The 26,788-nt window shown below is 36.3% G+C and overlaps 1 protein-coding gene across 3 annotated transcripts in view; it reads right to left on the bottom strand.

The window, feature by feature from the left end:
• The window catches only part of B3GLCT (beta 3-glucosyltransferase), a 65,537-nt gene that overhangs the window by 13,447 nt on the left and 25,302 nt on the right, over positions 1-26,788 (bottom strand). For all 3 annotated transcript variants that reach the window (XM_067291000.1, XM_067290991.1, XM_013962116.2), the window contains exons 5-10: positions 17,069-17,145; positions 14,829-14,940; positions 9,161-9,297; positions 7,395-7,458; positions 2,403-2,534; positions 1,380-1,449 (exon numbers count right to left, since the gene is read on the bottom strand). In XM_067291000.1, the coding sequence (XP_067147101.1) occupies positions 1,380-1,449; positions 2,403-2,534; positions 7,395-7,458; positions 9,161-9,297; positions 14,829-14,940; positions 17,069-17,145 (592 nt within the window). The remainder of the gene's footprint in view (positions 1-1,379; positions 1,450-2,402; positions 2,535-7,394; positions 7,459-9,160; positions 9,298-14,828; positions 14,941-17,068; positions 17,146-26,788) is intronic.

Below are 26,788 nucleotides of genomic sequence, written 5' to 3'. Positions count from 1 at the left end.
GAATGCATTAGCAAAGGGGAACTTAGTTAAGAAAAGAGCTTTTAACTTCATGCTGTCTTCTGACAAAAGGAATGGCAAAACCCACCACAAAATTTGATACAGCTACTAGCCATTACTTAATTTGCTTTTTTTTCCTCCCCAACAATAATCACTTTAACTTAAGCTTATAAACAAAATAGGCATAATGGTGACAATATTACATACCTGGAGTATTCAAGAATCCACAAAATGCAAGTAAATTCCTGGAAATAAATCCATTCCTGGATTTTCTTGTTAAATAAATGCCCAGAAGTAAACTAGAATGGACTGGTAGATGGCATCAAGTAGATAAGAGTATCTTCCATTAAATCAGAGGACTTGGAATTTTTCCCACCAAGTTTTGTAAACACTGGTTCTAGCTCAACTTAGCTGACACTTACTGTACATTAGCTGAGGCAGGGAGCCTTCTCTGCGCCTTTATTTTTCCTAAATCTGAGATGGAAGTTAATACGCACTGTATGTATTCTGCTGGGCTGCACTAGCTGTGTGTATGCGTGTGTGTATATATATAACTATACATACACATACATATATATATATACATATGTATATATATTTTACTATGGATACCATGGTCATATTTTTTATGGTGACTATCATTACTTGTAGGACACTACAATTTCCAGATGAAACACACTGTAGTGAGACATGCTTTGGAAGACTTTAAATCTGGGCCATGTCTTGGACTCAACACGAAGTACTATACTTGGCGAGATTTCTACACAACAAAATTTCCTATTATTAGCATTACAGAACACCTGTACACATCCAATTGCATACAGTGACATTAGATAAAAGCAACACAACAACTCAAGCTACTCACTTCTTTTATGGGGGGAAGGGAAGAACAAATGGAAGGGGGAGGGGAGACAGCTTTCAGTCTGCTCAAATTTCTGAACCAGCTCACCCTACAGCTGCACAAGTATCATTGCTAGTACAAGGAATGGGACTTGACCACCTATCCAGGGGATACAGTGAAGGATATTAATGCAATAGCTGCAATTTAGATCAGTGTAAGCAAACTTTAGGCATATTTTTAAATCAGGTATTCAGTTTCAATACTTTTTACCAACTAATCACTAATGATGAAACATCAAACTAACACAACTTTTTGTCTCGAGCATTTCAAACACTCCTGAACAACTCTGAATAACAAAAAAACCCCTCTACCTAAAGAATAACACTGTTAGAATTCTGAAGCTTTCATCCTTCCCAGTGGATTTTGCAAATATTTAGTTCCAAGAGCTACACAGCCAAATAGTGTATCAGCTTGTTTTTTAAATATTAATTTCCTAAACTATGTTGTATAGAGCTACTACCTTGAATAATCAAGAACTTACTTCTGTCTCCATGGAATTTCCGACATGTTTTTACAGCAACAAAAACATCTTCCTTTTTCACTGGCTCTCCCTATAGGAACAGAACAAAAATTAAGTTTGTAATTGCAGGCTCTGCCTCTAACATTTTATTGGATTTGTATATCCATACCAATAATAAAACAGAAAATATTTTTTCATTGTATAGCTTATCAAGTAGAATAGCATATTGAGTAATACAGTAGAAAGTATATTTCTGTCCCTTGAAAGAGTGTCAATAGTGGTTTCAAATTCCTGAAATAACATTACTGAAATACCTTTTCCATTGATGTAGTATTCTAACTTGAACTAAAACATGTATCATTAGGAAAAGAAGAGCAGTAGAACTTGTTGTGCTAAGAATGATTTACCTGAAAAAAAACATTTTATTAACTTCTTTGTAATTAAAATAATCACTACAAGAAACTGTTGAACTGTATCATACTGGGAAAGAGAAGCTTAAAGGTTACGTACTAGAAACCTGCAAGCTTCCTCAACTCTGTTGAAATTGTGTTTATTTATTTTCTTTTTTGACACCCAGAATTTTGTTTTCCAGGCAAACATGGCAGTCACTTTTTGGCCCCTAGTAGCAGTTACCCGCGATATCTTACAGGTATTCTCCTAGAGATAGAGATATGGGTTGTACTTTAATGCACTTAAATGCTGTATTGCATTTTATCTTTAGATGCATCACATTTTAGATTCCCACCTCTAAAATGAGATTATCTGTACTTTAGTACATCACAGAGTCATAAGGAGAAATACTTTAAAGATCATGGGCTGCTAAAACATTGCGGGAAAATCACGCACAGTAATTGTTTGCCAGGAAATACTACATACCACAGAAGGCTGAAAGTAAAACAAAGGAAAATGCCACCAGAAACAATTTTTTTGAGTTTACTGAAAAACATTTTCTTAAGGTCTGAGATTTTTTTAAGTCAAGTATTATGCACTTTAGTGAGAGTTTTACCTTTACTAAGCAAGTGGCATTTAAAATATGGTACTTACACAAAGTGGCAGAAAATTACTGAATGTTGTTGCACAATGATTAACCTTATATGAATTCACATCATCTGTACAGAACTCAGGCACTGGAGTAAGATGTGGTCCATCCCCTTTCTGCCAAATATATAGTGCGATCTATCAAAACGCAAAACATTTATATCAGTGAGTAGAGTAACTGGATAAAAATTCCCAGGGAAAGCACAGAAATCATCATATTACAGGATAAACTTAACAGGAAACAGTTAAAAATATAGGATGTCATAGAGGATTTGTGCCTTAGTTGATTGACTTGCTGCATACCTTACTCCTCCACGTTTCTAGAGCCAAAATATAATTTTTTGCTATAATGGAAATTTTACAGATGCTCAAGGTTTAAAGGATTAAAATTGGTTTCATATAAGCACATGAAAACAACTCATCTCTAAATTTGTAGAAGAAGTAGTGAAATGAATATTGGCATCTTCTTTTAAATAAAATAAAATCCTTATTTTGTTGCTCTTTGAAATTATTTTGATAATTTGGAATAGCTAGTACTATTTCTTCCTATGTGGCAATATGTAGTTTTGCAAAACAGACCCATTCTCTGGTGACAATTTAAAGTCATTTAAAATCAATAATGAAACTAAGAAATTGTGAAATAGACTGATGGATAATGTTGGAGATTCTTGTCCATTTTAAATGTTAAAAAACAGCAAAAACTTACAAAGAAAAGGGAAAAAGCAAGCCAGTGATGTTGGAAGAAGACAAAAAAGAACCTTTTATGTTTACATTCATATAATTCATAATAAAATTAATAATATTTCAAGTTGTATTTCACTACAGATCAAAAACACTTAGACTTGTCCAACGTTTCCGTTACAAGCCTTTGATATTGCTTATAACTTGGCCAGACTAAGTGCTTAGTCAGAAATCGTCTATGTTGGCTACCTATCTCAGATTAGTTAAAAAATTAACCTCATTTCATATAAAATTGTTCAGGCACTTAAAAAAACAAAATTAAGTTCTTAGAATTTAAAGGGAAGAAAAGAATGTCTCAGTAAGTATGTGGTGGATTCAGGATTTCCCAGCTGCACTGCCATCCACTTTGGATTCTGAATGCTTAGTCTATTTCGAGGGCTGGTACTTCAAAGATGCGAAAGCACTTTCCTTTTGTATAAAAGCTGTTTGAGCATATGCTCAAGATATAGATATGTATTCCAGGTTTGCTTCTGTTAACTCAGTCAGAAGTTGCAGCTTCTACTTTTCAAAAGGGTGCCCAAGCCAACAAATCAGATATTCTGGGACAGCGACTCTCCATTCTCCCTCAGGAAACTGAGTTATTGTGTGAAAATTAAGATTCATGGAACCAACAAGATAGTGTAGCAAAGAGGAGGCTGACTCTACAGCACAGGGGAAAGGGTTCTCCTCCAAGGAAGGAAAATCCATCTTGGGTTCTAGTTGCTGTTTCCAGTGCTGCTTTTACATATTCTCAATGATTCTTGCATGGAAAACAAGTGCTTCACTGAAATATGGGATCAGAACGAGCACACACCAAAGCCAATGAGAAAATAAGTCTCTTTTTCACTGTTTTATGCCTGGTTGGGAAGTAGGAACCGGTAGGTTCAAACCTCCTCAGATTATGTAGGGGCCAGAACCCAGATCATACTCTTTGTAGGGAGTTTTCATTAAGCTATTATTAAAAGAACAAGATATTTCCTCCCCCCTCCCTGCAGAGTTCAGGAAGAACACAGTGCAAACTAAGTGCATTACATATGGTCTGGACATAGGAAGTCAAACCATTTACAGACTTTAAGTTAGAGATCAGGACCTTCTTGCCCATTGCATTCATATCAACCTCCTCAAAAAACCTCAACAATCTACACATAGCTATTTCTGGGACTTAGTGGGAATGTAACAGATGCCAATTTGCTTCAGGCACAGTCAGGGCTGGGGGGCAGGCTTGAGAATAGAATCATATTCTTGAAACTTAAGCTTCTAGCTTTGGCAGATTTTAGATGCCAAAGAGCTACGCTACAGTCACATAATAGAATACAACCAGCTGATGACATTTTAACAAGCTGCTGGTTGAACTGAACTGTCATAACTACACAGGCACTCCTAGCCCACCTCAGCTACAAAGTAAAACATATTCAGTTTAATTGCACTGAAAGGTTTAAATCACTGTATTTTTCTTGTAACTGAGGGGGAATGCAGATGACTGGGAGCTGTGCAAGCAAACATGTTATTACTACCGCTCAGTTGACAGCAACTTTTTAAGCTATTGCAACTCAGCTGCAGGTTCCTACTATACCAAGATGAGTTTTGTAGTTTACAAATAAATTCTACCTTCTCTTAGCCTTGCCATTAGTAAGTGGTCTGCTTCTCTGCTGTTTTAGCAGTACTTCTGAAGACACAAATGATCTTAGCTTTACAGATGAGTTCAAAGAACTAATGGGGAAGAACACTCTATATGGAAGCAAATGCAGAAGCACATGAGTGGCAGTCAAGCCTAACATTATTCACAGTGCTCGGAGTAGAGGAGGAGTGGGGAAATGACATGCAACAGACACGTGCAAGTGGTAAGGAGTAGACAGTAAACATACATACATCCCCAAAGTATCTTTTTACCTTGTTGCCACATTCACCTTATGGCACGTAAACTGCTCCTGACCCTGCCTTGGTTAGAAGGCTACATAACAGTGAAGGATGTGATTTCATAAAGAGCTTCCAGCACATTTTAGGATTGTATTATCTCAAAACTCAGCTATTCAGAATGAATGTCTAACACATGAATCAACAAAAAAGCAATGCTCATGCTTCACAAAGAATATTTAATTGTAACTTAACATGAATTATCCACTCATAATTTATGAAAATTCATCATGTGCTAAGAAAGCAGATTTCTCATAGAATAATCACATCTTCAATAGAAACCCTTACTATAGTGTGAGGCTACCATATTTCAGAAGTAAGAGTGCCATTTTTGGGGCTATAGGATAGGAAGACAGACAGGCAGACAGACAGACAAAACAGGCAGACAGACAGACAAAACAACAAGAATAGCTTGACAATAAAAAGACATAAATACATTAGTCTTTTGTTCATATCTAACAACAGCTACACAAAAAATCAATTATCCACTTCTAGTTTTGAGTAACCATCAGCATGAAGAGAATATGCTATATTACACATATTTTAAAAAGTCTAGAAAAACACCTACAAATGAAAATCAGCATGACAAAAACCTTTTAACATATTTGTAAGATTAGTCTTCCAGATGGAAAGTGATATAAGCATTAGAGATGTAAGAATTAAGGATCTGGAAAGTAGTAGGAGAAAAAAACTGATACAGAGCACAGTAAAATACCAAGGACTAGAGGCACATGTTATTAGGGCTGTGTCAAACCAAGATGTTTCTTAAGACATTTATCATCCTTCATAAATTTAAACATTACACACACACATTAAAAATCTCAGATTATATCCTTTGATTTGTTTTCAATCATGATTCATGCAAGAAGGATGTAGCAAGATAAAAAAGATTGAAGAAAGAGGAGATAGTGATTTATAAAATAAATGAGGGAGAATGGAACTGTCTCCAGGGAAAGATGACAAGAGATTGTGTAGAAAGAACAACTGTAGGGCTGAAGTAAGTTACCAAGAGCAATGAATTTGAAATGGAACATAGGCAAAGAATTGCTAACAGAATATGAAGGGGGATGGAAGTCTTTTTTGCCAGTCAAGTGATCAATTGTTCTTCAATAATCAACATGGCACACAAATTAAAAGTCTGCTAATGAAATTTTTTGATGACACTACATTTAGAGGTTTTGTCAGCGCTGAGGTAGACTGGAATACTGGGAATACATGAATGACTTCAAGATAACACAAGAAGATGAATAGTGTGATGCACAAGGTCTTGCATTTAGAAAAATTAACAAGAGGAAAGTAAAACAACTTGCTGGCTTGTTTCATGGAGCAAAATGAAGGCTGAGGGGGTCCAATTGCCATCTAGAAATAGCTCAGGCAAGGAGAGAAAACTAAGTGAAAGAATACTGTTGGCACAAAGCCAAATGCATTTAAATACACTACTGGATTTATAAATTTATAGTGTACCTATAGTGTATGTGAAATGAGGAAGTTTGTAACCATTATAGAATAAGGATCTGGAATATTTAAGTAAGGTTTTTAATATGCGCTGGAACCAGAATTTATAGCTGAATTTTAAGAGAGTTTTAAAAAATTAAAATAAAATCAAAATCACTCATGATTTCAGGTCAAAATCTAATAGCCTACCCCAGGCTCATCCTCCCCTTTCCCCCTGGTTCTGATGTTCACTTTGACGACACTACAAAACCCGGGGTTGCATGAGCATTTTGGAGGCACAAAAAATATGCTTCAGAAAGGGTAGCACTGGTCTTGCTTCAGATCCCCACTCCTTTTTTTTATGTTTCTTTAAATCAACTCCCTTATTCTCTGAAACATCCAGTAGCTGCCTTTCGGAACTGCTGCAAACCAGTGGCAAAAAAAAAAAAAAAAAAAAAATTCCAGACTTCCATCATACGTGTTGCAGTGTTGAGCATTCACACTGACACAACAGTTCCAACAGTTAGGTTCCTCAAATCCATCCTATCTAGCTCCTATACACTAATTAAAATGTGAGTGTGGCTGTCTAGTATTTGAGATATCATTCATGCCAGTTTAAACTTCATGAATTGGAAGCTCTTTCCTTCTCTATAGAGTAAGCCTTAGAAGGTACCTCACTGTATACAATCATGTAATGTTAATACAAATGCAATTTTCTTCATGAATTCTTCTACGCTTGTGGCATAATTTTGAACTATCACATGTTATAATATTCTAAAGGAAGGGAAAGAAATTAAACATGCCATTGTATTCAAAATTTTTAACAACCCCTAAAAAACCTGTTATTTCTTCTTTACTTTATGAAGATTCAAATATATAATTTTGAGAGAATTTTTCTTACTCACATCACAGGAATAATCCACTGCTTACCTCATGTTTTAAATCTATTGTAAAGTCTGACTTGAGTGGTTCACTCTTCAACTTGTTCGCAAGCCTATACAATAAAGATGATGAAACTTACTTCAAAAAGCATGAACATGAGAAATGCAAGATCGGCATCAACTGACCCTTTATATAAATGAATAAACTTGAAATTCTTATATCTATGAAATATACAAAAATTTCCTAACAGTTTCTAAAGTCAGCAATTCTTAACTGCAGTTTCCATGGCCATGATAAGAAATCTGTAGCAGATCTATGAAACCAAAAGTATTTTCCAGAAAACATTTCATAGGCAGGCAGCATAGCAATCAGAGAGAAATGCAGACCAACAGTAGACTATCGGCACAAAGGATTAGGGAAGTACTGCTCTATATAAAGAGCTACCTATAGATATTTCACAAAAATGTATCTGATGTATTTTCTAGCATATTTAAAAAAAATTTTAAGCAATAATATTTGAATGCCTTCTAATGCCATACTTCTATCATATTACAAAATAAATCACTAGCAGTATGCAGTGAAGTATGGTTAGTATTTTTGACAATATTCCTCCAAAAAATCCCTCTTCTGTATTTATTGTCCCAAAAAGCAACTTGCATTTTTTTTATATCAAATTTTCTTGCATCTGAGCACAGTGTGATGATGATAATATTCGTTTTCAGCACACATTTCAACACATTCTTCCTGCCCGAGAAGAAAGTTCTCTTCTAGAGTGGATCTACAGTCTGGCATAACATTTTCAACAGATTAAAGGCAGCAGTGTGTTTGAAGCTGCATAGTGATCAGCATCTCAAACTTCAGACAACATTCTCTTTTTGTGTGTTCCAAAGCACAATATTCAGGCACCTTCAATTTATGAAAATACCAATTCTTGCTACAAGATACATTTAACTTCTGAAGTCTATGAACTTTTCAAATCTCATCTAAAAACTAAGCATCTAATCTGAACTAAGCATCTATGTTCTCTCTATAGGATGAGCACTTACAGAGGGCAATGCAGTCACCCTAAGATCCAGGAATAAATCTGCTGTCTGGAAGAAATTACTTTTTTAAAAATCACAGAGAGTATCAACAACTAGTTAACATGATGTTAACTTTTAGATAGGCAGAGCTAAGAAAAATAAATCATTCCTAAAGGGTACAGCAATGATACAGAATTATATAAGGAAATATATTTCTGTGCACGTGTATTAACAAATTCTTAAGTGTTTATTTATGGTAATTATGTTTGAATGTGTGGAATAAGGAGAAAATGGAATTTTGTGAATAAAAGAGTTTTTTCAGGGTAAATCTATAGTGGGGGTACAAATCTATGTAGACATACCTAGAGGTAGCTGTAAATTGAATGTCTTGCTACACACCTTAGATCCTCAAACCAAAGGCCTTGGAATGATAACATAGGGGCGGCAGGAGCAAGGGCTCAGTGCACAAAACCAATCCATGAAGTCAAATAAAATAACCGAGTGGCCAGTCTGCACTGATGGAGTACATTCCAAGTTGTGCGCCACAGCAGGCTACAATCGCTATTCAAAGATGGGTTGAAATTAAAGTTTGACTGCACATCTACATGATCTGTAGTAAAATCTTCAGCCGTACTTCAGGCACACCTTTAACTTTTATAGAAAATATTAATCCATAAGAAATCATAATACAGTAAAATAATATTGATTAGCATCTAGAAAAAAGATATAAATTCAAAACTCTTAATTACTCTCAAAAAACAATTAAGAAGTGATTAAAAATTCAACTCTTACTTGTTAACAAGTGGAATGCTAAGTGCCCAACCAGCAGCAAAATCTGGAAATTTAAAGACCGTAGGATTTTCAGCAAAGGCATAGTGGTGAATTATTGTAGATTCTTCGTCATACAATGCTTTACCTAAAAACCACTCCTGTAAAGGAATATAGAGAGCAAATTTGTTCATCAACAGTATCCTCTTAGTGAAGATGATGACTTCATTTATGCTAAATAAAGCAAATCTGAAAACAAGAACAAGGGAAGTATATTCTTCACAATAAATCAGGCAAAAATTTTACTCTATAAGAAATGAAACAAAAGGTAGTTCTCTAAATGTTCAGATGTACATTGTATTTTCAGACTCCATCATTAGGCCTGCATTCCAGTGGTGCGAAGAGCACTGAAGAAGTCAGATATTATTGGCTACTGATTAGACAGAGCACTCAAAAGTATTGCACATTCAGGGTTTGAATGTACATCCATTTTGGATTTCCATCTGTTTAACCTACAGTTATTTTCTGCTAGGGAACCTGAAAAGCAAATACATTTTAAATACCTTGATCCTCTGAATCACCCTAATGGTTATATTAAGTATTTCAAGACTGGAGCTGTTCTTTGCATTATGACAGTAACTCAGACTTTTTTTCTTCTGGCAGTTTCTGAGCTCACCATTAAAACAGATTCAAAGTTGTGGTGATTATTTTCTCACAAAAAAATAGTCCTATTCATTACAGATACATTCAGACCAAACACTACCATAATCCCTTGTAAAATTTATAACATAGTCTCCATTTTCCAGGTCTTTTTAAAAATATTAATCTCACAGATTGTTTGGTTTTCATTCTCTTCCTCCACACTCCCGGCCTTATTTCTATTCTTCCCTTCCTTTAAGGGGGCAGCTGTCAGCAACAATGAAAAATACCTTCATGGTATTAGCACAGTTCATACACTTGCCATAAGGTAAATAAACAATTTACACATAGCTCAAGACAAAAGGGAAAATATTCAAGCAAAAGTACTGTAGAAACATCAGGCCAAAACACGATAGCCCCAAGAAGCTCTTCCTTCTCAACAGCCATCTCTACAACTCCATGCAAATGTTGCTATACAGACTGAAATACAATTTTGTAGCTCCCCAGAACAAATGAGGAAGAATGAGTGAGATTTGGCCAAGGCCGGGTGAACTGGCCAAGAGCAGGAGAGAAGTCTGAACACACCAGGAGAGGCACATCTCAGCCCAAAACAGACGGGCTGAGCCACACAAGTGTGGCTGCCCCAGAGGACACTTGATCTGGCAATCCCAGAAGCTTCCAGCTGGCACTCAGTCCAGCAGCCCTAAAGGCAAAAGAGGGCAGAAGCCTGGAGCTGCCAAGAGTATTTGTCTTCCTGCACGCACCAACTCAAAGCTATGAGGTGCTGCCTGCTTTAAAACCCATGGGTCTACAAAGGTCCTTCAGCGTGGCCAGCCTGTGACCAGGACTGGTATAAGCAACCATGAGATGTATCTTGCCACAAATGCTGTTGCGAAGCTATGGGATGCCATCCCTGCTCGGAGACCTGACTCTCCTAGGACCCTCCGGCTCAGCCAGTCAAGTACTAGGGACCGGTGCAATTGTAACATTGAGTATGCATGTGCATGAGACAGTATTTTCCCCCTGAATTCTGCACGTTTCTCCCCTCTAGTTCAATCAGCCACTCTAAATAAGACTAAATTGAATGTAGCTGATACTTGACTAGTTACTTCTTCAGGTAACACAAAGGCTGAAAACTTTTTAGCTCCCATAATCCAAAGTGTTTCCTGAGGCTGAGTGGTCTTCAGCAGTCTGTTGAGGAAAGAGCCAAAATTAAACTGTCTCTACTCAAATTATGGGGGAGATAAAGATGAAGATATTTTTCCACATTAAGCACCTTCATAGGTGGCTACCCTCAATGGTGGCTACCTGGCACCTTACTTAGCCTTTGATTTATACCTTCCATCCTAACAGACCCTATTTTCTCTCTCCTTTATTGGAAGGATTCAATAGTGTTCCCTGGAAGGATTTAAAAACTAACAAAATACAGGGAGGTTGACGGGCGAGTGAAGAGTTAACAGGACTGAAGTTTGTCAATTGATATGCAAAAGAACTGACAGCACAAGAGCTGACTGCGCAAAGCTGTTGAACAGAGGACTTAACAGGACTAAAGTCGTCCACCAACCGATATGTGCAAGGACTGATAATGCGCAAGGCTGCGGAATGGCAGCATTAACAAGACTGAAGAAGTCTGCCACCTGGAATCCGCACGGACCCCCGGGGAGGGAAGAAGCAGTACGGAGGTGTTGGGGTCTTGCCTCGCCAGCAGGGTCCCCCCGAGCAGACAAACAGACAGTCCTGTGATTGCGAAACTTGCAAAAAGTCAGCAAAAGCAGTGCTTGCCCAGAGCCCCAGCTGTATAAAAAGAGACTTGGGAGCTAGGAGAGTTTGAGCAGGGACGGGAACGTGACCTGACCATCCTCTCCGGCTGGACCGTGAGTATTCCCCCCCCTCCCCTTTTCCTGGGACGCTGGGTTAAGGTAACTCCTCGAGGTTGAGAGCCCTCTCACTAGGAGAGTGAACAAGAAAGCCTTCAAGTAGGGATAAGCAGTTCTTCCAATTAATAGTGCAGGAATCGACGGTTTCGGGTTATCCTTTCTAAATTAGTAACTGACGGTTTTGTGTTATCCTTTCTAAATTAGTAATCGCATTATTTTAATGGATGTTACTAATCCAAGAACCTGTGTGAGGAAATAAACATCTTTTTTATTATTATTATATTACTGGCTCAGTTGTTGCTATTGAACCTTCATAGTGTGACAGTGCAACAGAGGTGAAAGAAGATGGGCAAATACACTAATTTTTATGCACAAAGATAATCTCTTTGGAAAATCAAAATAATTCTTTAGAAGTATTTTGTGCAAACAATTTTTAAACTCTAACTTTAGGGTCTCCAGGGCTTCAAAATGTTCATAACAAAAGCATTCTGTTCATTTCAGAAACAGATAATATTAACATTTTCATATAGCAATACTAGCTGCAGACAACTCTTTTCAGAACCTTGACTGCTGTGTTAGACAGTGCATAAAAATCTTTTCTTATCCTAATTCTGTGTGCTAATTTTGACACTAAAACAATAAACTTTCTCTCAAGCTTACGGATTAAAAAAAACCCTTTAATTTCATTTCTCTATAAAACATAGAAAATTAAACCCATACATATACCCTCCTCAGGCTTTCACAGAATATCATGTCTGGAAATATTAAGTCACAAATCAACACTGCGAAGGCATTTTAGGTTACAGCTGATATTCTCCATGCTTGTCTGTTCAAATCAAAATAGTAAATAATCAGTGTTCTATAGGACAAGTTGGTCTGTGCAGGTTGGCTTTACAAGCAAAGATGAAATCAGTTATATACTAAGGAACTTATAATTTGGCTTACAAGAGGCATGATTGTAATCATATTCTACCTGTGAAAAAAAAGTAGGTGAAAAAAGAAAAGAATTCATTGTATTGTGGGTAACTACCATCCATGGGATCAGTTAAAATACTGTGCTTCAAAATTGGCAAAAATCACCTCCCTTTAGTAAGGGCACTCCATATTTTTGAAACACTTTAACTAATATTGAAAAATTTCATGCAATGAAATCAATACCACACTTCAGGGCAGGGGGAAGTGATTTTACACAGCTTGCTGTGTAAAGCAACCCACTTGCTCTTGTATCCACTTACTCACAAACACTATGGCAAATGTGTCCAATTCATCCTGCCAGGCCTTGTGTCCGACACAGAGAACAAGACATTTCAGCTGTTGCACCCTCCCTGTTGAGGTCTTATGATCCTCAAAGACAAACCTGTTCTTAGACAGATCCCTTATACCCTTTAAGTGTCAATAGCTATTGTGGTATTGCTGCCCATCATCTTGGTTTACTTATTTTGGGTATCTTCAGGGCTATAATCTGTCTTCCTGTTAAGAGGCACACTCCTCATATATTTCCACATACAATTTGGTTTAACCTTGCTGTTGTCCTCCTGCTATCAGTGCCCAGGTTTCTGCTGTTGAGTCACCTGAACGTTCACCTTTGGTCTTGCTGTAAATCAGACATTCCTTGCCAATTATTAGTTTTACAGCTATCAATAGTGTCCTTCATTATTAATGCAGGCTTTTAAAAATAAATAAATAAAATAAATAAATAATTCCTCCATGGTTTCTTATGGTGCTTTCACATCTCTACTTCCATGCATATTACATTCTCATCAGTCTTAAAGTTCTGTTACTAATCTCTACATATCCAGACTGAAAAGCTGCAGATTCACCAGCTATTTATACGCTCCTTGTACATATTTTATTGTGATTAATGTGCGCCAGCTTCTTATTATGCAGACTGCTGACATGATAAAATTAATAATGAGTGAACTCATTCTGGTCTAACTCAACATCTTAAATTATATAACTGATGGACTATTATATTATACAAGGAATCAGTTATGGACTGTTATACTAAGATGACCATTACTCTGTATAAAAGCAAAACATTTTATTTCCCTTTCAGTGCAGGCTGGAACATAATTTGTTATTATAGGAGGATTTACATGTACTGCAAAGGAGAGATTAAAACTGGCATGTGGACAGCATCCAAAACAAAAATTTCTATGAATTCTCAGGACATCAATTTGAAGTAGGTGCTTCTGAAACAAATGACTATGTTCCAAAGGCCTGAAAATATTTAGTAGTCCACTTTGAAGAGAGAGTATTTTAAAAATATAAGATCTCTAAATTATTATGGTTATCATTTTGGAAAAGAATTGTGTGGAAACATGACAAGGCCAAGTGCCTGCAACAGAAGTAAATATACCAAACTGAGTCTGGAAGTAGGGTTCAATACTTGATCAAGGTAACAATACAGAGGAGAAGCATATTTCTGAAAGGAGATTTCGGTTTCTTTTAGTCCAGGCAATGAAAGACATCAGGCTGAATGTTTTCAGAACATTTAGAATTCTAAACATTAACAGCTTATCATTTGCCTTGCCAAGTTTACTTTGTTTTTGGTGACTGGCTTTTTCTTTTGTTGTGCAAGTCTTTCGGTGGTCTTTCTTTTCCAGTAGGTTAACATTTTACTTCTTTCTTACCACCAAGACAGTTCAGAAACAGAATGCAATAAATGCCCTCCCATATTAGGTCAGAGCTAATGAATCATCCTGCCTGATGATAATCAGAACTGATGATGGACAGGAAAAAGACACACAGCAGACTATATCCACCTTTTTACTGCTGCTACAGCATTTTTAGGAAATCCACAGAAGGAATCTTCTTTTTATTCAGTTTTAGTAGCTCTTCAACAGCTATACATGCCCTCTTACTGCTTCATGTTCAATACCTTGCCCACTCCCAGCTTCAACATCAGGACTCTATCCCCCTATTTTACGCTGTTTGAATATCTCTCTCCAAAAGCTGGGGGCTGAACCATACAGTCAATGTTGTAACATGAAATTCTGGACAACAGAAATTGTTCCATAACTAGGAATTCCAATATTCTGTATTTACAATTTTGTACTTAAAAAAGGACTTTAAATGATTCTCATGTTTCATCAAAAAAACCAAAAAAACAAAAAAAACCCAAAACCATTCAAGCACATTCTAAAGCAAATTGAATATCTAAATTTTTATTTTACCTTAGACCTGTCAAATCTTCCAAGTGTTTCCAGAAGCTTTAAAACCTGTATTCTTGTATCTTCTTCACAGAAGAAAACCCATGAGGAGTTCCTACCATAGGTAACAGAGAAGCTAAAAAAAAAAAGAAATTAATGTTTTACTACAAAACTGGCTTTCGAACAGAATCATAGATTCAACCTCCACTCCCCCAGATATAAGTACTTGGAAATTTACACACAAACAGAAACTTTTACTACTTAGAATTACATATCAGAGCACTACAGTAAACAGATGAAGATACTGCCTCCATTCCTACCTATTTGTATAGCATTAGTTATCTCAGAGAGAAAGAAATATAGATACATAAAGAATGTCAACTGAGAAATACATAAATACTATAGGAATAGGCACTTATAAAGGCAGAAGTTTATAGACAGCAATTTAAGTTACCTTCCCCTCTGTACCTTAAATTTCTTCCCTGGAGCCCCCCTGTTGGGCATTAACACCCATTGCAATAATCCTGAAACTGCCTAATGAGAGGTTTTATTACAGCTGTTTGACACTGACCACATGCTTGAACCAAATCTAAAAACTTCATGCAAACTTTCATTCACTGTAAACCCCATACAGTGATGGAGATCTTAAGATTACACTTGATGGAAGTCTTCAGAAAATATTCTGTCCAAGTTAATCTGTGTCCAAGAAATAAAAATCAAGAATTGTCATAAGTGTGTACAGACCTCCTTAAAAATGGTGATACCTAAAGAACTGAGGAAAGCCATTCTACTGAAAGCAGTTTCCATTTGAGTGCAACTGGCATCACAATTCCTAGCTTCATCAACCACTGCAGAACTGGCTAATCACTTAATCTCTTTCTCTTCCTCCTCTTCTGTCCACTGAAAAAAAACCTAAACAGTACAAGCCTCACAACATGTACCTGTTTCTAAACTGCTCTATGTCTTCATTCTGCTCTTCTGCCAAAAGTGGTGAACAAAACAGGAGACACATGGAACTGGTTATTCCAGAATTCTCTTCAAGCTGAAAAACCACCGAGATTCCATTCCTGATTACTGAAGAAATTTCTTTTGCTTTGTCACATGAACTAGTATCTGTATTTTTGCTTCTGAGTTTTTCTATCTTGCAAGAGCTCTTTCTGTTAAACCTTGTCATTGAGACATAAGTAATTCAGAAAAGTAGCCATTCAATCACTGAAAAAAGGGCTAAGAAAACAAAGATGATTCTGATCTTTCAGTTTTTCAATTTACTTTTATTCTGCTTTTGCTTATTTTTACAGCTTATATAAATATATGTGTATATATATATAAATATAAATATATATAAAATGGATAAGTACTACACAAGCACCATTTCAAGTTTCTACTCACATAGAAGGCAATGGAAAGCAGAACAAAAGAATCCTTTTGAGTAACTCTGTTTACATCAGAGGAAGAATAATATTGACTAAACTAAGCCTCAAGAAGCTGCAGAGCCTCTGGCATCAATTTCAAATGCAGGTTTTAGGCAAAGGACAGCCTTCAGTACCAAGGAGCTTTAGGACTTCCTGAAATGGCAATCTTTGTTTCCTAATAGTTTGTAACACAGTACTGTGTAAATGCAGCAAGTCTCCCTTGGAACCATCTGCATAAGCTAAGACAAGATATCTGAAATTTCCTGTATTATTGGAGCATAATGAGATGACAACTGGCCATACAAGCTTACAAAAAGATGTTGAAACCTATACCTCCTCACTACGGAGGAGGACTACCTCTTAGAAACACTGTAAACAATATATGATAGAAACCCCAAACAGGTATTATTCATTATCTGCTAAAAAAAAAAAAAACAAAAAAAAACACTTTATTTAACCAAGTAATGTGAAGAATCAAAAATTCAGCAATTTTTCACACCTCACACAGTTTGAGCAGCTGAGAGAAAAATGTAAATGCTATTTCTTTTCACTAGTTTACTTTTCTAATAATTTTAAAATACACAACTATTTAAGGAAGGTAGTTGTTCAGTTATGTTATACTATTTCTTTTTTAGTTCCTCTCATATTTAAAATAGCCTTCTCTGATTTAATGAAATTTAACAGCAAATCGCTTTGGAAAACTAAAGAAAAGAGTAGAAAGTGAAAAGATAAAGTTGCAACTCCCATCCAAAAACAGGTATCCACTTTTTTCTGAAAAAAAGTTTGAGTAATTCATATTTATCTTCTAGGTTACACAAAACGCTGAAAACAACTAATACTCAGTACACTTACTCTCTCATTAATGGCAATATGGTCCATGCACCTTCATGTTTGTCCATCTGATGAATAAGCAGAACTGTAGGTAGTTCCTTTAAGAAAGTAAAAATATTCATGTTAAACATGACTGATGTACACTTTTTTTCCTCAAGCACCAACTAGTTTAAAAACAAAATTACTCTGGAATGATTTAGCTCTTCAGTGTTTTCACTGGCAAACAGCCCTGCAAAATAGAAGATTTAGGATAGTACGAACCGAGGTGACCTACAATTTAAGGAAAGTGCTTCTAACTCACGGTTTCTAAATTATAGATCAGATATAAAGCTAATACACTTTTAGTGAAGTATTTGGTATAGGTCCCATGTACTCGTTTAAGCTACATTTCATATTCTTGTTTATCAGATCATAAAACCTCATATTGCAAAGAAAGCCTTCTAAATAATGTAGAATCTTCTATAAAGCAGCTGTGACAATCACATTGCACAGTTTATGTAAGAGTTCTAAAACTACTCATTCCTTTGCTGAGTCCAAGTCTGACGTGTCACACTAAGATCATGACAGAAAGTCACAGGTTTAAGCAAAAATCAAGAGAAGTAGTTCACATTTTTTCTTACTGAAAAACAAAGAAGCTTCCTAAAATGCAATTTTTTTTCTATAAACTTCTTTGCTCTTTTTTCTCTTGAAATCTCTTTGATGTGACAGACCAAGATGTCTAGCAGTCAACTGATCATCACAGAGGAAGCACCCAAGAAATCATCCTTTGAACACAGCTCTCCGAAAACCCAAATCATGTAATTTTTTCTTTAGTTTATAAATATATACACACACAAATATATATAAACTTTTATAAATTCTATATATACTGTGCATATATATATATATAAAGTTTTAATATAATATATAATTCATATTTATAATTATCTATCTATAAAACTATACTTTCTATATTTACTTTAGCTATATTTAGCAAAGACTTATGCTTTGGTAGTAGTGCAATGACCTAAACCAAAGAATTTGGATGTGTGAAGTTATTGTGATCCTAATGATGCTGCAAGGGAGAACTGATATACTTGTAAATAAATAGGTGCTAAACCAACGGAGTAAAACGTTGCCTATATATTGTGGGATATAACTCTATATAATTTCTACATATCCATATAATTTATATATATATAGCTTATATATAAATACTTCATATATAAACTACATATATAGCTTTATAGTTTATATATCTGTATCTATTTATAGATACACACACTACAATTTAAACTCTATAGCAGCATCATTAAGGTCACAACAAGTTCACAAATGTCTAAATCCTTTGGGTTAGGTATCTGGACTACAACTGAAGAAAAAATCCTTGTGCCAGAAAAGCCTTACCTTCCAAATAATTTATCTAACTTCCTCATCCTCTAAATACATTCCATTACAACAAATTAACTTAATAAAGCACTGGTGTTGTTAATGTATTTTAACACAAACAATTTACCAGGAAAATTATTATTAATACACCATATATTACAGACATAAAATAACATAATATTTACATCATATTATATATATGAAACCCATAATATATTTTTTTATATTATATACAAATTTATTTGTAGGCAAATCACCCCACTTCACCATTATGCAAACTGTTAGGTTATGTGATTAAAGGCTCATCTCCATAAACCCAAAGCAGCACAGAGAAACAGTGATGGGGAGAAACCCCAATCGGAGCAAACGTAGCCCCCAACCTGGCTCCTGCCAGGGCTGCCAGAGAAGAGCCATCAGGCCCACTGCTGGGTGTGACACCCACCAGCTGAGTGAACAGGAGAGCCTCCCCTACAACCTTACAGACTGAGGAGGGTTGTTGCCTACCAGGTATGGGACTCATCATGGGATGCAGGAGAAGAGCATTTGGGGATTGTGCAGACTTAAGATAGGATGTTTAGGGGAAAAACCAAAGGCAGGTAAGGAGAGGCATCAAGGTGGTTTGGGGAGGAACCAGTGTGGGTAAGCATAGAGAAGAGGGGATAAAAGGGGCCGGCTGCTTGTAAACAGGCTGCTGGTCAGTATGCTTGTCTGGCCATGCCCTGCGCCCTGTCACCGCAGTCTGTCCTCTCCTCTCATTAAACTCCATTTCTAGCTTTTTTCCTGGGAGAGGGGGCTCTGCGCATGTGTGTATGGAGATCTAAGTGCCAGCAACTGGAGGGGGACCACAAATCATGGGGTCCACGTGGCTGCGGTGCCAGCAGCTGCAGAGAGCAGCGAGAGCGTGTGTGTGTGTTGTGTGGTGCATATGTCAGTGTATGCGATTGCTAGTGAGCATCAAGCTGGACTATCCACGAGTAGAAGGAGAGAGGAGCCAGGGATCAGAATGGCAAGAAGTCTGGGATGGACACTGGAAAGACCAAGGGGTCTGACAGTTGGCAACTGCAGGGACCAGGAGGTCCCAGCCTGCTACTGGAGAGACTCTGGGGTCCAGGGATCAGCTACTGGTAAGGTCATAAGTCCGGACCAACAGAAAGACCCATTTGCATGCGTGTGTCTGTGCATGAGGCAACTGGGAAGCCAGGGGAACTAGGGGCCAGTGACTGGATAGCCTGAGTGTCTAAAGCCAGCTACTGGAGGGATCCATTGCATGCGTGCATGTGGGTGTGCATGAGGTGGTCTGAGGACCAGCAACTGAAGTGGAGCTGTGGGCCTTTGCATGCCTGGGTGGCAGCAACTCCAGAGACCAGGGGATCCAGAGGCAGCTACTGCATAGACTGAGCAGCTAAGGTCAGCTACTGGGGGCCTCCATATTATATATATGTATATAATACGCATGCTTCCTCCACTAACGGGCTTTCATCTTGATCAGCCAGAGAGGCTGAAAGCCTGTTCTTGTCATTCTCCAAATCCCTCTAAAACAAGAATACATATATACAAGAACAGGCATTTCAGCTACACTGAGATTTCCAGAGCCACAGCTAGGTCACCTCCTCTGGGACCTCCCAGTAGATCTGTGCTTGCTTTGCCTTCTTGTAGAAGACAGTCCACCGAATTTCATCTAAACATAAATAAATCTTGCCCAAAATGTATGGCTTGCTTAGAACATACTTTTTAGAAAATAATCCAAACTGGATGTTGCTCACCAGTATTATGTGCTTTATGTGACTATTATAAGCTACTATATTTAAACACATCTGACACTGATGAAATATAATACATGAGCAATAAGCAAATATTTAACACATTATAGAAAAATATAAAAGTATAGAGGAATCTGTTCTTAATGAGGCCAGTATACTGGTATCTGCAAGTATCTTGTGTATACCCCTTTGCTTTGTAGGTTTATTAAGCTGCCTCATGAAAATCAGAAGTGTGTGTGTGCGTGGGGGGGGAGGAGGTTAATTGTCTTCTGTTTGTTGTTATCTCCAGACATTGCTGTTGAATCCCACAGCTCCAAAGTTAGAAATATTTTCCTAGTTTTTACTCTACAGGCTCTGCAAGCAGTTATCACCACTTTCCCTTCTCTTTCAGATTAAATGCTTCTTCTGCTTTTCAGAAATTCATCTCCAGACACATTCCCAGCTAGCAGATGTACCTTCTTCTCAGCCCTCCTGTAGGTTAGGTAAGCCCAGCTCTCCTAGTCACCCATGCTGACCACGTATTCATTTTCTGCTGTGACAAAGGAGAGTCAGAGAACACACCGAAGTCTCCCTACAGCTTTCCTTCCAAAGACTTTTACAGACCTCTCAAGGATTTCTAAAATAAGAGAAAGTTAGAGCATACCTCCTACCTCTAAATCCAGAAGTTCAGTCATTTGCTAGGAACTGCCACTGTCAAGTGCTACACTATACATCATCTCTATTTTCTAACAATTAGCTAAAAGCATTGAAAACTACAACATACATAGTATCACAAGACGTAAGTATCAATATTTATCAGAGCATCAAGCCCAAGAATCCAGGGCAAGACATTATTTCAATATACCCCTTCAAACAAAACTCACAAATGATTTAAATTTATATTTTATATAGAAGTGTTACAGATGCACTTTATCTCTATTTAAGACATCAGTTATTAGGCAGCTTGTCCAAGATGCACAAAGACTAAAAAGGTCATGACCTATTTCTCCCTTTAAGCTGTTAAAAAAAACAAAAAAAAACCCAAAACCCCCAAACCCAAACCTTTGCAAATGAAGTGCCATAGCCAATAAATAGATGGTTTGTAGTCTTTTGCTTCTCTTGGAGTGTCAAGTAATAATAATAATAAAAAAACCCTACTATTCTCCATTAAGAGAGAATCTCTACTTCTACTCTATTCTCAGATACTGGGTTATCATTTTGAAAAAGGCACTGGTTTTCTTAAAATGCTATGTGCAGTTTCAAAAGGTTCAGGGAAAGGTCACAGCAGTACACTGCCTTCATAAATCAAGACAAAAATGCAGTTTATGAGTCTGTCTTCAGACGATCTTACATTAAAGAAATGATGGGAGCATTTATTCAACCACATGGAGGTAGTAACTACAACTTTAGAAAGTGATTTGAAGTGGTCCTGACTAACTTGAGATAAGAGGCAGAAAGAAGGAAGAAGTGAAGAAGTAAGAAGTAGCAATTTTATTCATCTTCCTACTGTACACTATATTGAAAACCTCAGAACACAACTTAGCTGCCAGCAAAATATATCTGAATGCATAACCAAAGCGCTGACTCTACAATTCTTGTCCTCTAGATTCAGCCAACTCAATGCCTGGGAAAATAGCTATGTAAGTATTTGTATTTTTAAAGAACTTCTTAGGCAGTTAGTTTATTGCATATAAGGGCTGATCTTCCAACTATCTCCTCATCAAAAAGCTTTGTGTTACAATGTATTTCTGTCTCAAAACCCTGTAATTATCATTGCTGTAGCTTCTTCATGAAGGAAAGATGTCTGCAGCCACTAATTTTTTGATTTTACTAAGGTGTTCTTCAATGATAGTCTGATCAGATTTCAGCAGTGCAGATTACAATGTTGGCAATTGCCAGCACGCTGCCTAGAGTTCCCACAATTAGAAAATCAGTAAAAAGTCTAGTAAGGTTTTTGTGAGCCAGAAAGAAATAATTCGCTTGTATCAGCAGTCATCACTGTTCATTTATTTTGCATTATGGTGGTAATGACACCAAAAGATTTTCCTGAATTCTGATAGAAACAGTGTTCTGGAGCAAACTGAAAAACATTCATACAACAAGGAAGTTATAAATGTGCCTACATTTGCTATTATCAGGAGCAAAAAATATGACATCAATACACTTCCATCCAATCTTGTAGATGAAAGCCTGAACAGATCATTATTCAGATGACCAGGATGCCAGAAGACTCAAGAAACTACTAAACCGAAAAACATTTTCAGAATATATGTCCGTCAACAAACAAATTAAACTATGACTAAAATAAACTTTAAAAATATTCAAAAAACCATAAAATGCATCTAATTTATTTTAATCTACATTGTGATACATGTTTCAAATATCAAAATGAGTCTGGAGTCTTTGATTTTGCTCACTAACAGAGTGGTAGGCTCCTGACTTTTGAAATTGAACGATACAATAAACTCATTAATTTCACTTTTATAATTACTGGGATGTGAACAAAATTCAGAGGTCTTAGCCCATTTCAAAATGATTACCAAAATGCTTAATCTTAATATCTAGTAAAAAAGATATGTTTGCTAAAGATCAAATCTAACTGCAAAATTGAGTCCTGAACCAAACGCAATTCCTACTGCTTCCTAACATTTCCTAATATATTCAATCTGTGCATAGACTCCCATGAAGAAAATGAATATAATGTAATTAAGAGATTAGAATGAGATTTCCACACCATTATTTGAGCCTGTAAAGTCTTTTGTTAGTGGATTCTTTTTACAGATATCCATATACTTTAGTTCTCTAAGAACTACCAGTACATTTCTAGATGTGTTTCACAGAAATTAAGATCCTTTCTGTAGCTACCCACTATTAAGGTTGTTATAGTGAGTGTTCGTCTACATTAGCATCTTAATTCAAATCAGGAGTGAGAATTTGAAGTGTGCTTTTTGATATTTTTTCTACTTACTACTCTTTACCTTGGATCACAGAGTGCACAAATTATATTTCTTCTGGATAAAATTAAACCAAAAGATGTGCTGCAACTGGTAACAGACCTTCAGTTCAAAGAACCAAATCAGAGTTAGTCCAAAGTAAAACCCTTTGGAAGTTAATGTACCCTCTTTATTCCCTGTTCTGTTCTTTTGAGAGTTAATGATCACCAACATCCCCCAAAAATATATAGGCTAGAAATTCTTTCTTCTTCCTTTCCCCAGCAGTACTATGCTCCCTAATCACTCTAATTTTGTTGAGTAGATGAAGGCCGAACCCTGAGGGACTTCACTTCTGGAGAAAGTCAGATGTTCCAGGTATCCCTTCAGCTCCTCCTCCCTCACCACAAAGGGGCACAGGACCTCTGCTCTCAGCAGGATACCTTCACACAGTCTATCGCCAGCCACGTGTCAGAGGCAACATTTTGCCAGGGAAAGAGAGGAGACCTGCTGATCTGCCAAAGACATAAACAAGGCCTGGGCCAAGCAGAGTAAAGTACAAAATTAGTATCACAGATGCCATGACAGTATCTCCACCAGTAACTCTGGTATCAACTGCCATCTGGTCTTTGCTCTGCAAAGAGGGGGAAATGATGGAAAGCTAATAAAGAACACGTGCCAGAGTCTTGCTTTTCACAAATAAAAACAAAATCAATGAAAACTGTCCACTAAGTAGTAAGTAGTAATAGTAAGGTAAACTCTTACTTCTTAAGGAATAAGAAGAACTGAGGTGACAGGCACATTTTGTGAGGCTATGGGATTTATTATTTGACATGAATATATCCTTGCAGCAGAAAAGAAAGCTGTTGCTAGGAAGGAAAACAGATTCTTTATACAGATCTGTACGCTCACATTTTACAAAAAAGGATTCTAGATCTAATAACATTGGGAAATAATATAATTAAAAAATATGTATAAAACAGATTTATTGTAATACAAAAATTGAGAGTTTGATGCTGATATTGTGGAAAATCTAGCCATAAAGAGGAACTGCTCTAAATGAGAAGACAGAGGGGAAGGACAAAAAGTAACCCAACATTTTACTTAAATATAATCAGTTAAACACCAGGAAAGGAAGGGAATAGGGTTTTCACACTAGAATCTAGACTTTCAAGCAAGAAATCTGGAAGTTTAAACTACAGGTACGTTACAGATTGTATCACATTTATGGTACTAATTGTGAAAGGTCTCTGGCAAATTAAGTCCATGAACAGTGCATTTAGATATACAGTTCAGTTTAAACAAATCAGTCGCAATGAATGAGAAATCCTTTCACTAGATTTTATAACCACAGGATTTTTAACATGTGTGTTAGGTTTACAGTAAGGGTAAGATAAAGAACTGTTCAGACCTACTTCAAGACTCTGAATCAGAGCTTTTTGTGCATCTGGATGAGGAATGTATTCCACAAATGAACAAGCATACCTGTAATAAGGAATGAAATAAAGAAACTACTTTTACACCCCAGGAAAAAGCAAGATATGGGTGTCAGAGCTCATAGTGGGAATAGCATCAAACAATAACAGAGATCCTGACCATCTGGAAACAGCCATGGAAGCAGAGTTAGGAACTCCAAAAAACATTCATTCACCAAGAACAGGAATGAATATCCCAACTGGCAAGTTCAGGAAAAAATAGAAAGAAAAAAAAAAGATGCACTCTAGAAATGTCCTTAAAGTAGTCTCTCCCAGACAGCCATGAAGAAATTAACAGAAAAAAACTGGAGATAGAACATTTCAGATGGGAATATGGTGATAGCTTAACATATATACATTAATATTTAAGCAAGCTAATTTTACTTATTTCTCCTCAATACTTTAACACATAAATCTTTCGTATTATTAAAATTTAAACTCCACAGTGCAATGCCGCAACCAGTACAGCCTAGGGAACCAAAAATAACAAAATTTTAAAAACACGCCATGCTCAACAACTGGCACGTTTTTGATATTTTAGATACGGTGAGCATGGCTCTAATAACATAATAAAACAAAGCTGAGATAGGCACCAAGACGCTTTCCCAGGTTGCAGATGCAGGAATTAGGATATTGATTTATGGTCAATGTGTGCTGGAAGCAGAAAAACAGAACCTTCTGTAAGCATGATCCTGAGGGGTAACAACAAGACTGAACTTCTGAGGCACAGATCAATGGCACAGTCCAAATGGGTTTCTGATCTCGTTTGTTCCTGACGCACTTCAGGAAACAGGATTTTGCAAAATTGTTGTAAATAAACAAGAACACAACTAGGATGCTCCTAACATTTGTTACCTATTTTCATCTCAATCAAAACATTTCAAGATCCTGAGCTGCAAATGAATAGACTGACAAAGAAACAGTATTATAAAAATGTGATGAACTATGTCCTCAGTAAAGATGTTAAGGAAGGCAAACATTTACTCAAGCAACATAATATTGAAGTCTTCTGTGCACAGTTCCATACTTGTGCTTGTACTTATTTCTTTTAAACTGATAATAATAGTTACTACAGTAATAATCCTCAATGAACTCACAAATAGGGAGCGTTTCTTCCTTTTATATGGAGGACTAATTTAAATCTGTGAAACTTCATTTCTATTATATGATACAAAACACATGATTTTGCTCAAAACAAAGTAAGCCTAATGGTACACATACTGCAAACAATAGTTAAAACAATTCTATAAAATAGAGTTCAGAACGTCACTACATCTATTGTTCATACGGAAGCATGTGATACTCATTTTTGTTTTCCAGGATTATATGGAATCAGTCTTAAAATTATATTCTTGCATTCACATTTTTTAAACTATTAAATAAATATTACTAGGTTCCTAATTTGCTATATTTCTTCTGGTTAACATACACAGAATGTCCTTTAACCTCTAGGATTTTTAGGAAAATAAAAAACTTAGTGAATACAATGAATTGGTTTAAGGTGTTCCAAAGGAAAAAAAAAAGGCATTTAATCTACTAAACAAGTCTTCATAGAGAAATACACAGGCCTTCGTCTTCAAAATAATCTTATGATCCTAGGCAACTAAATAGCATTACTGCATCAAAAACAAGATTTCAAACAAAATCCATCATTTTTCAAAACAGTATTTTATTTGTTTTCCAATTGTAAATGTGTTAGCCAAAAAAGCAATCCTGTTGCTATATTTGTTAAGATAGAAGGAGGACAGTCAAAAATACTATAATTTCACACACTGACAGCTTCCTTATTCTTATCTTATGTTTCCTAGGAAAGCCTAGTTTGCAGAGCTTCTTAAAAGTAGAAAACTCAGAAAATTAAGAAAATTGGTAAAAACCTTAAGGAATTTTCTTCGTTGCTATGGTCTAGACATTGTTTAACGTATCTCGGTTCTGGTTAATTCTTAAGAAATATCTATGAATTACATTTTTAAGCATGAAAACAATACTGACATCTACTGGTGCCCAGAATTACAGATTAATTTCTCATTAAAAATTATTTTTAAAGTGCACAATGAAAGAAAATAAATGGACAAATTAAATGTAAAGATTCATGTAAACACAAATGTGATAGAATCCATTTCAAAGCAACACAGATATTCTACTTCAATTAAACAAAACAAATGTAGCAGCAGGTTTCCACTTTCCATTTTAAAACAGTGCAAAGCAATAACTAGTTAATGGATCCTTCTG

This window comes from Apteryx mantelli, chromosome 1, assembly GCF_036417845.1.
Source record: "Apteryx mantelli isolate bAptMan1 chromosome 1, bAptMan1.hap1, whole genome shotgun sequence".
NCBI lineage: Eukaryota > Metazoa > Chordata > Aves > Apterygiformes > Apterygidae > Apteryx > Apteryx mantelli.
This window is presented reverse-complemented; position numbering and strand designations above follow the sequence as displayed.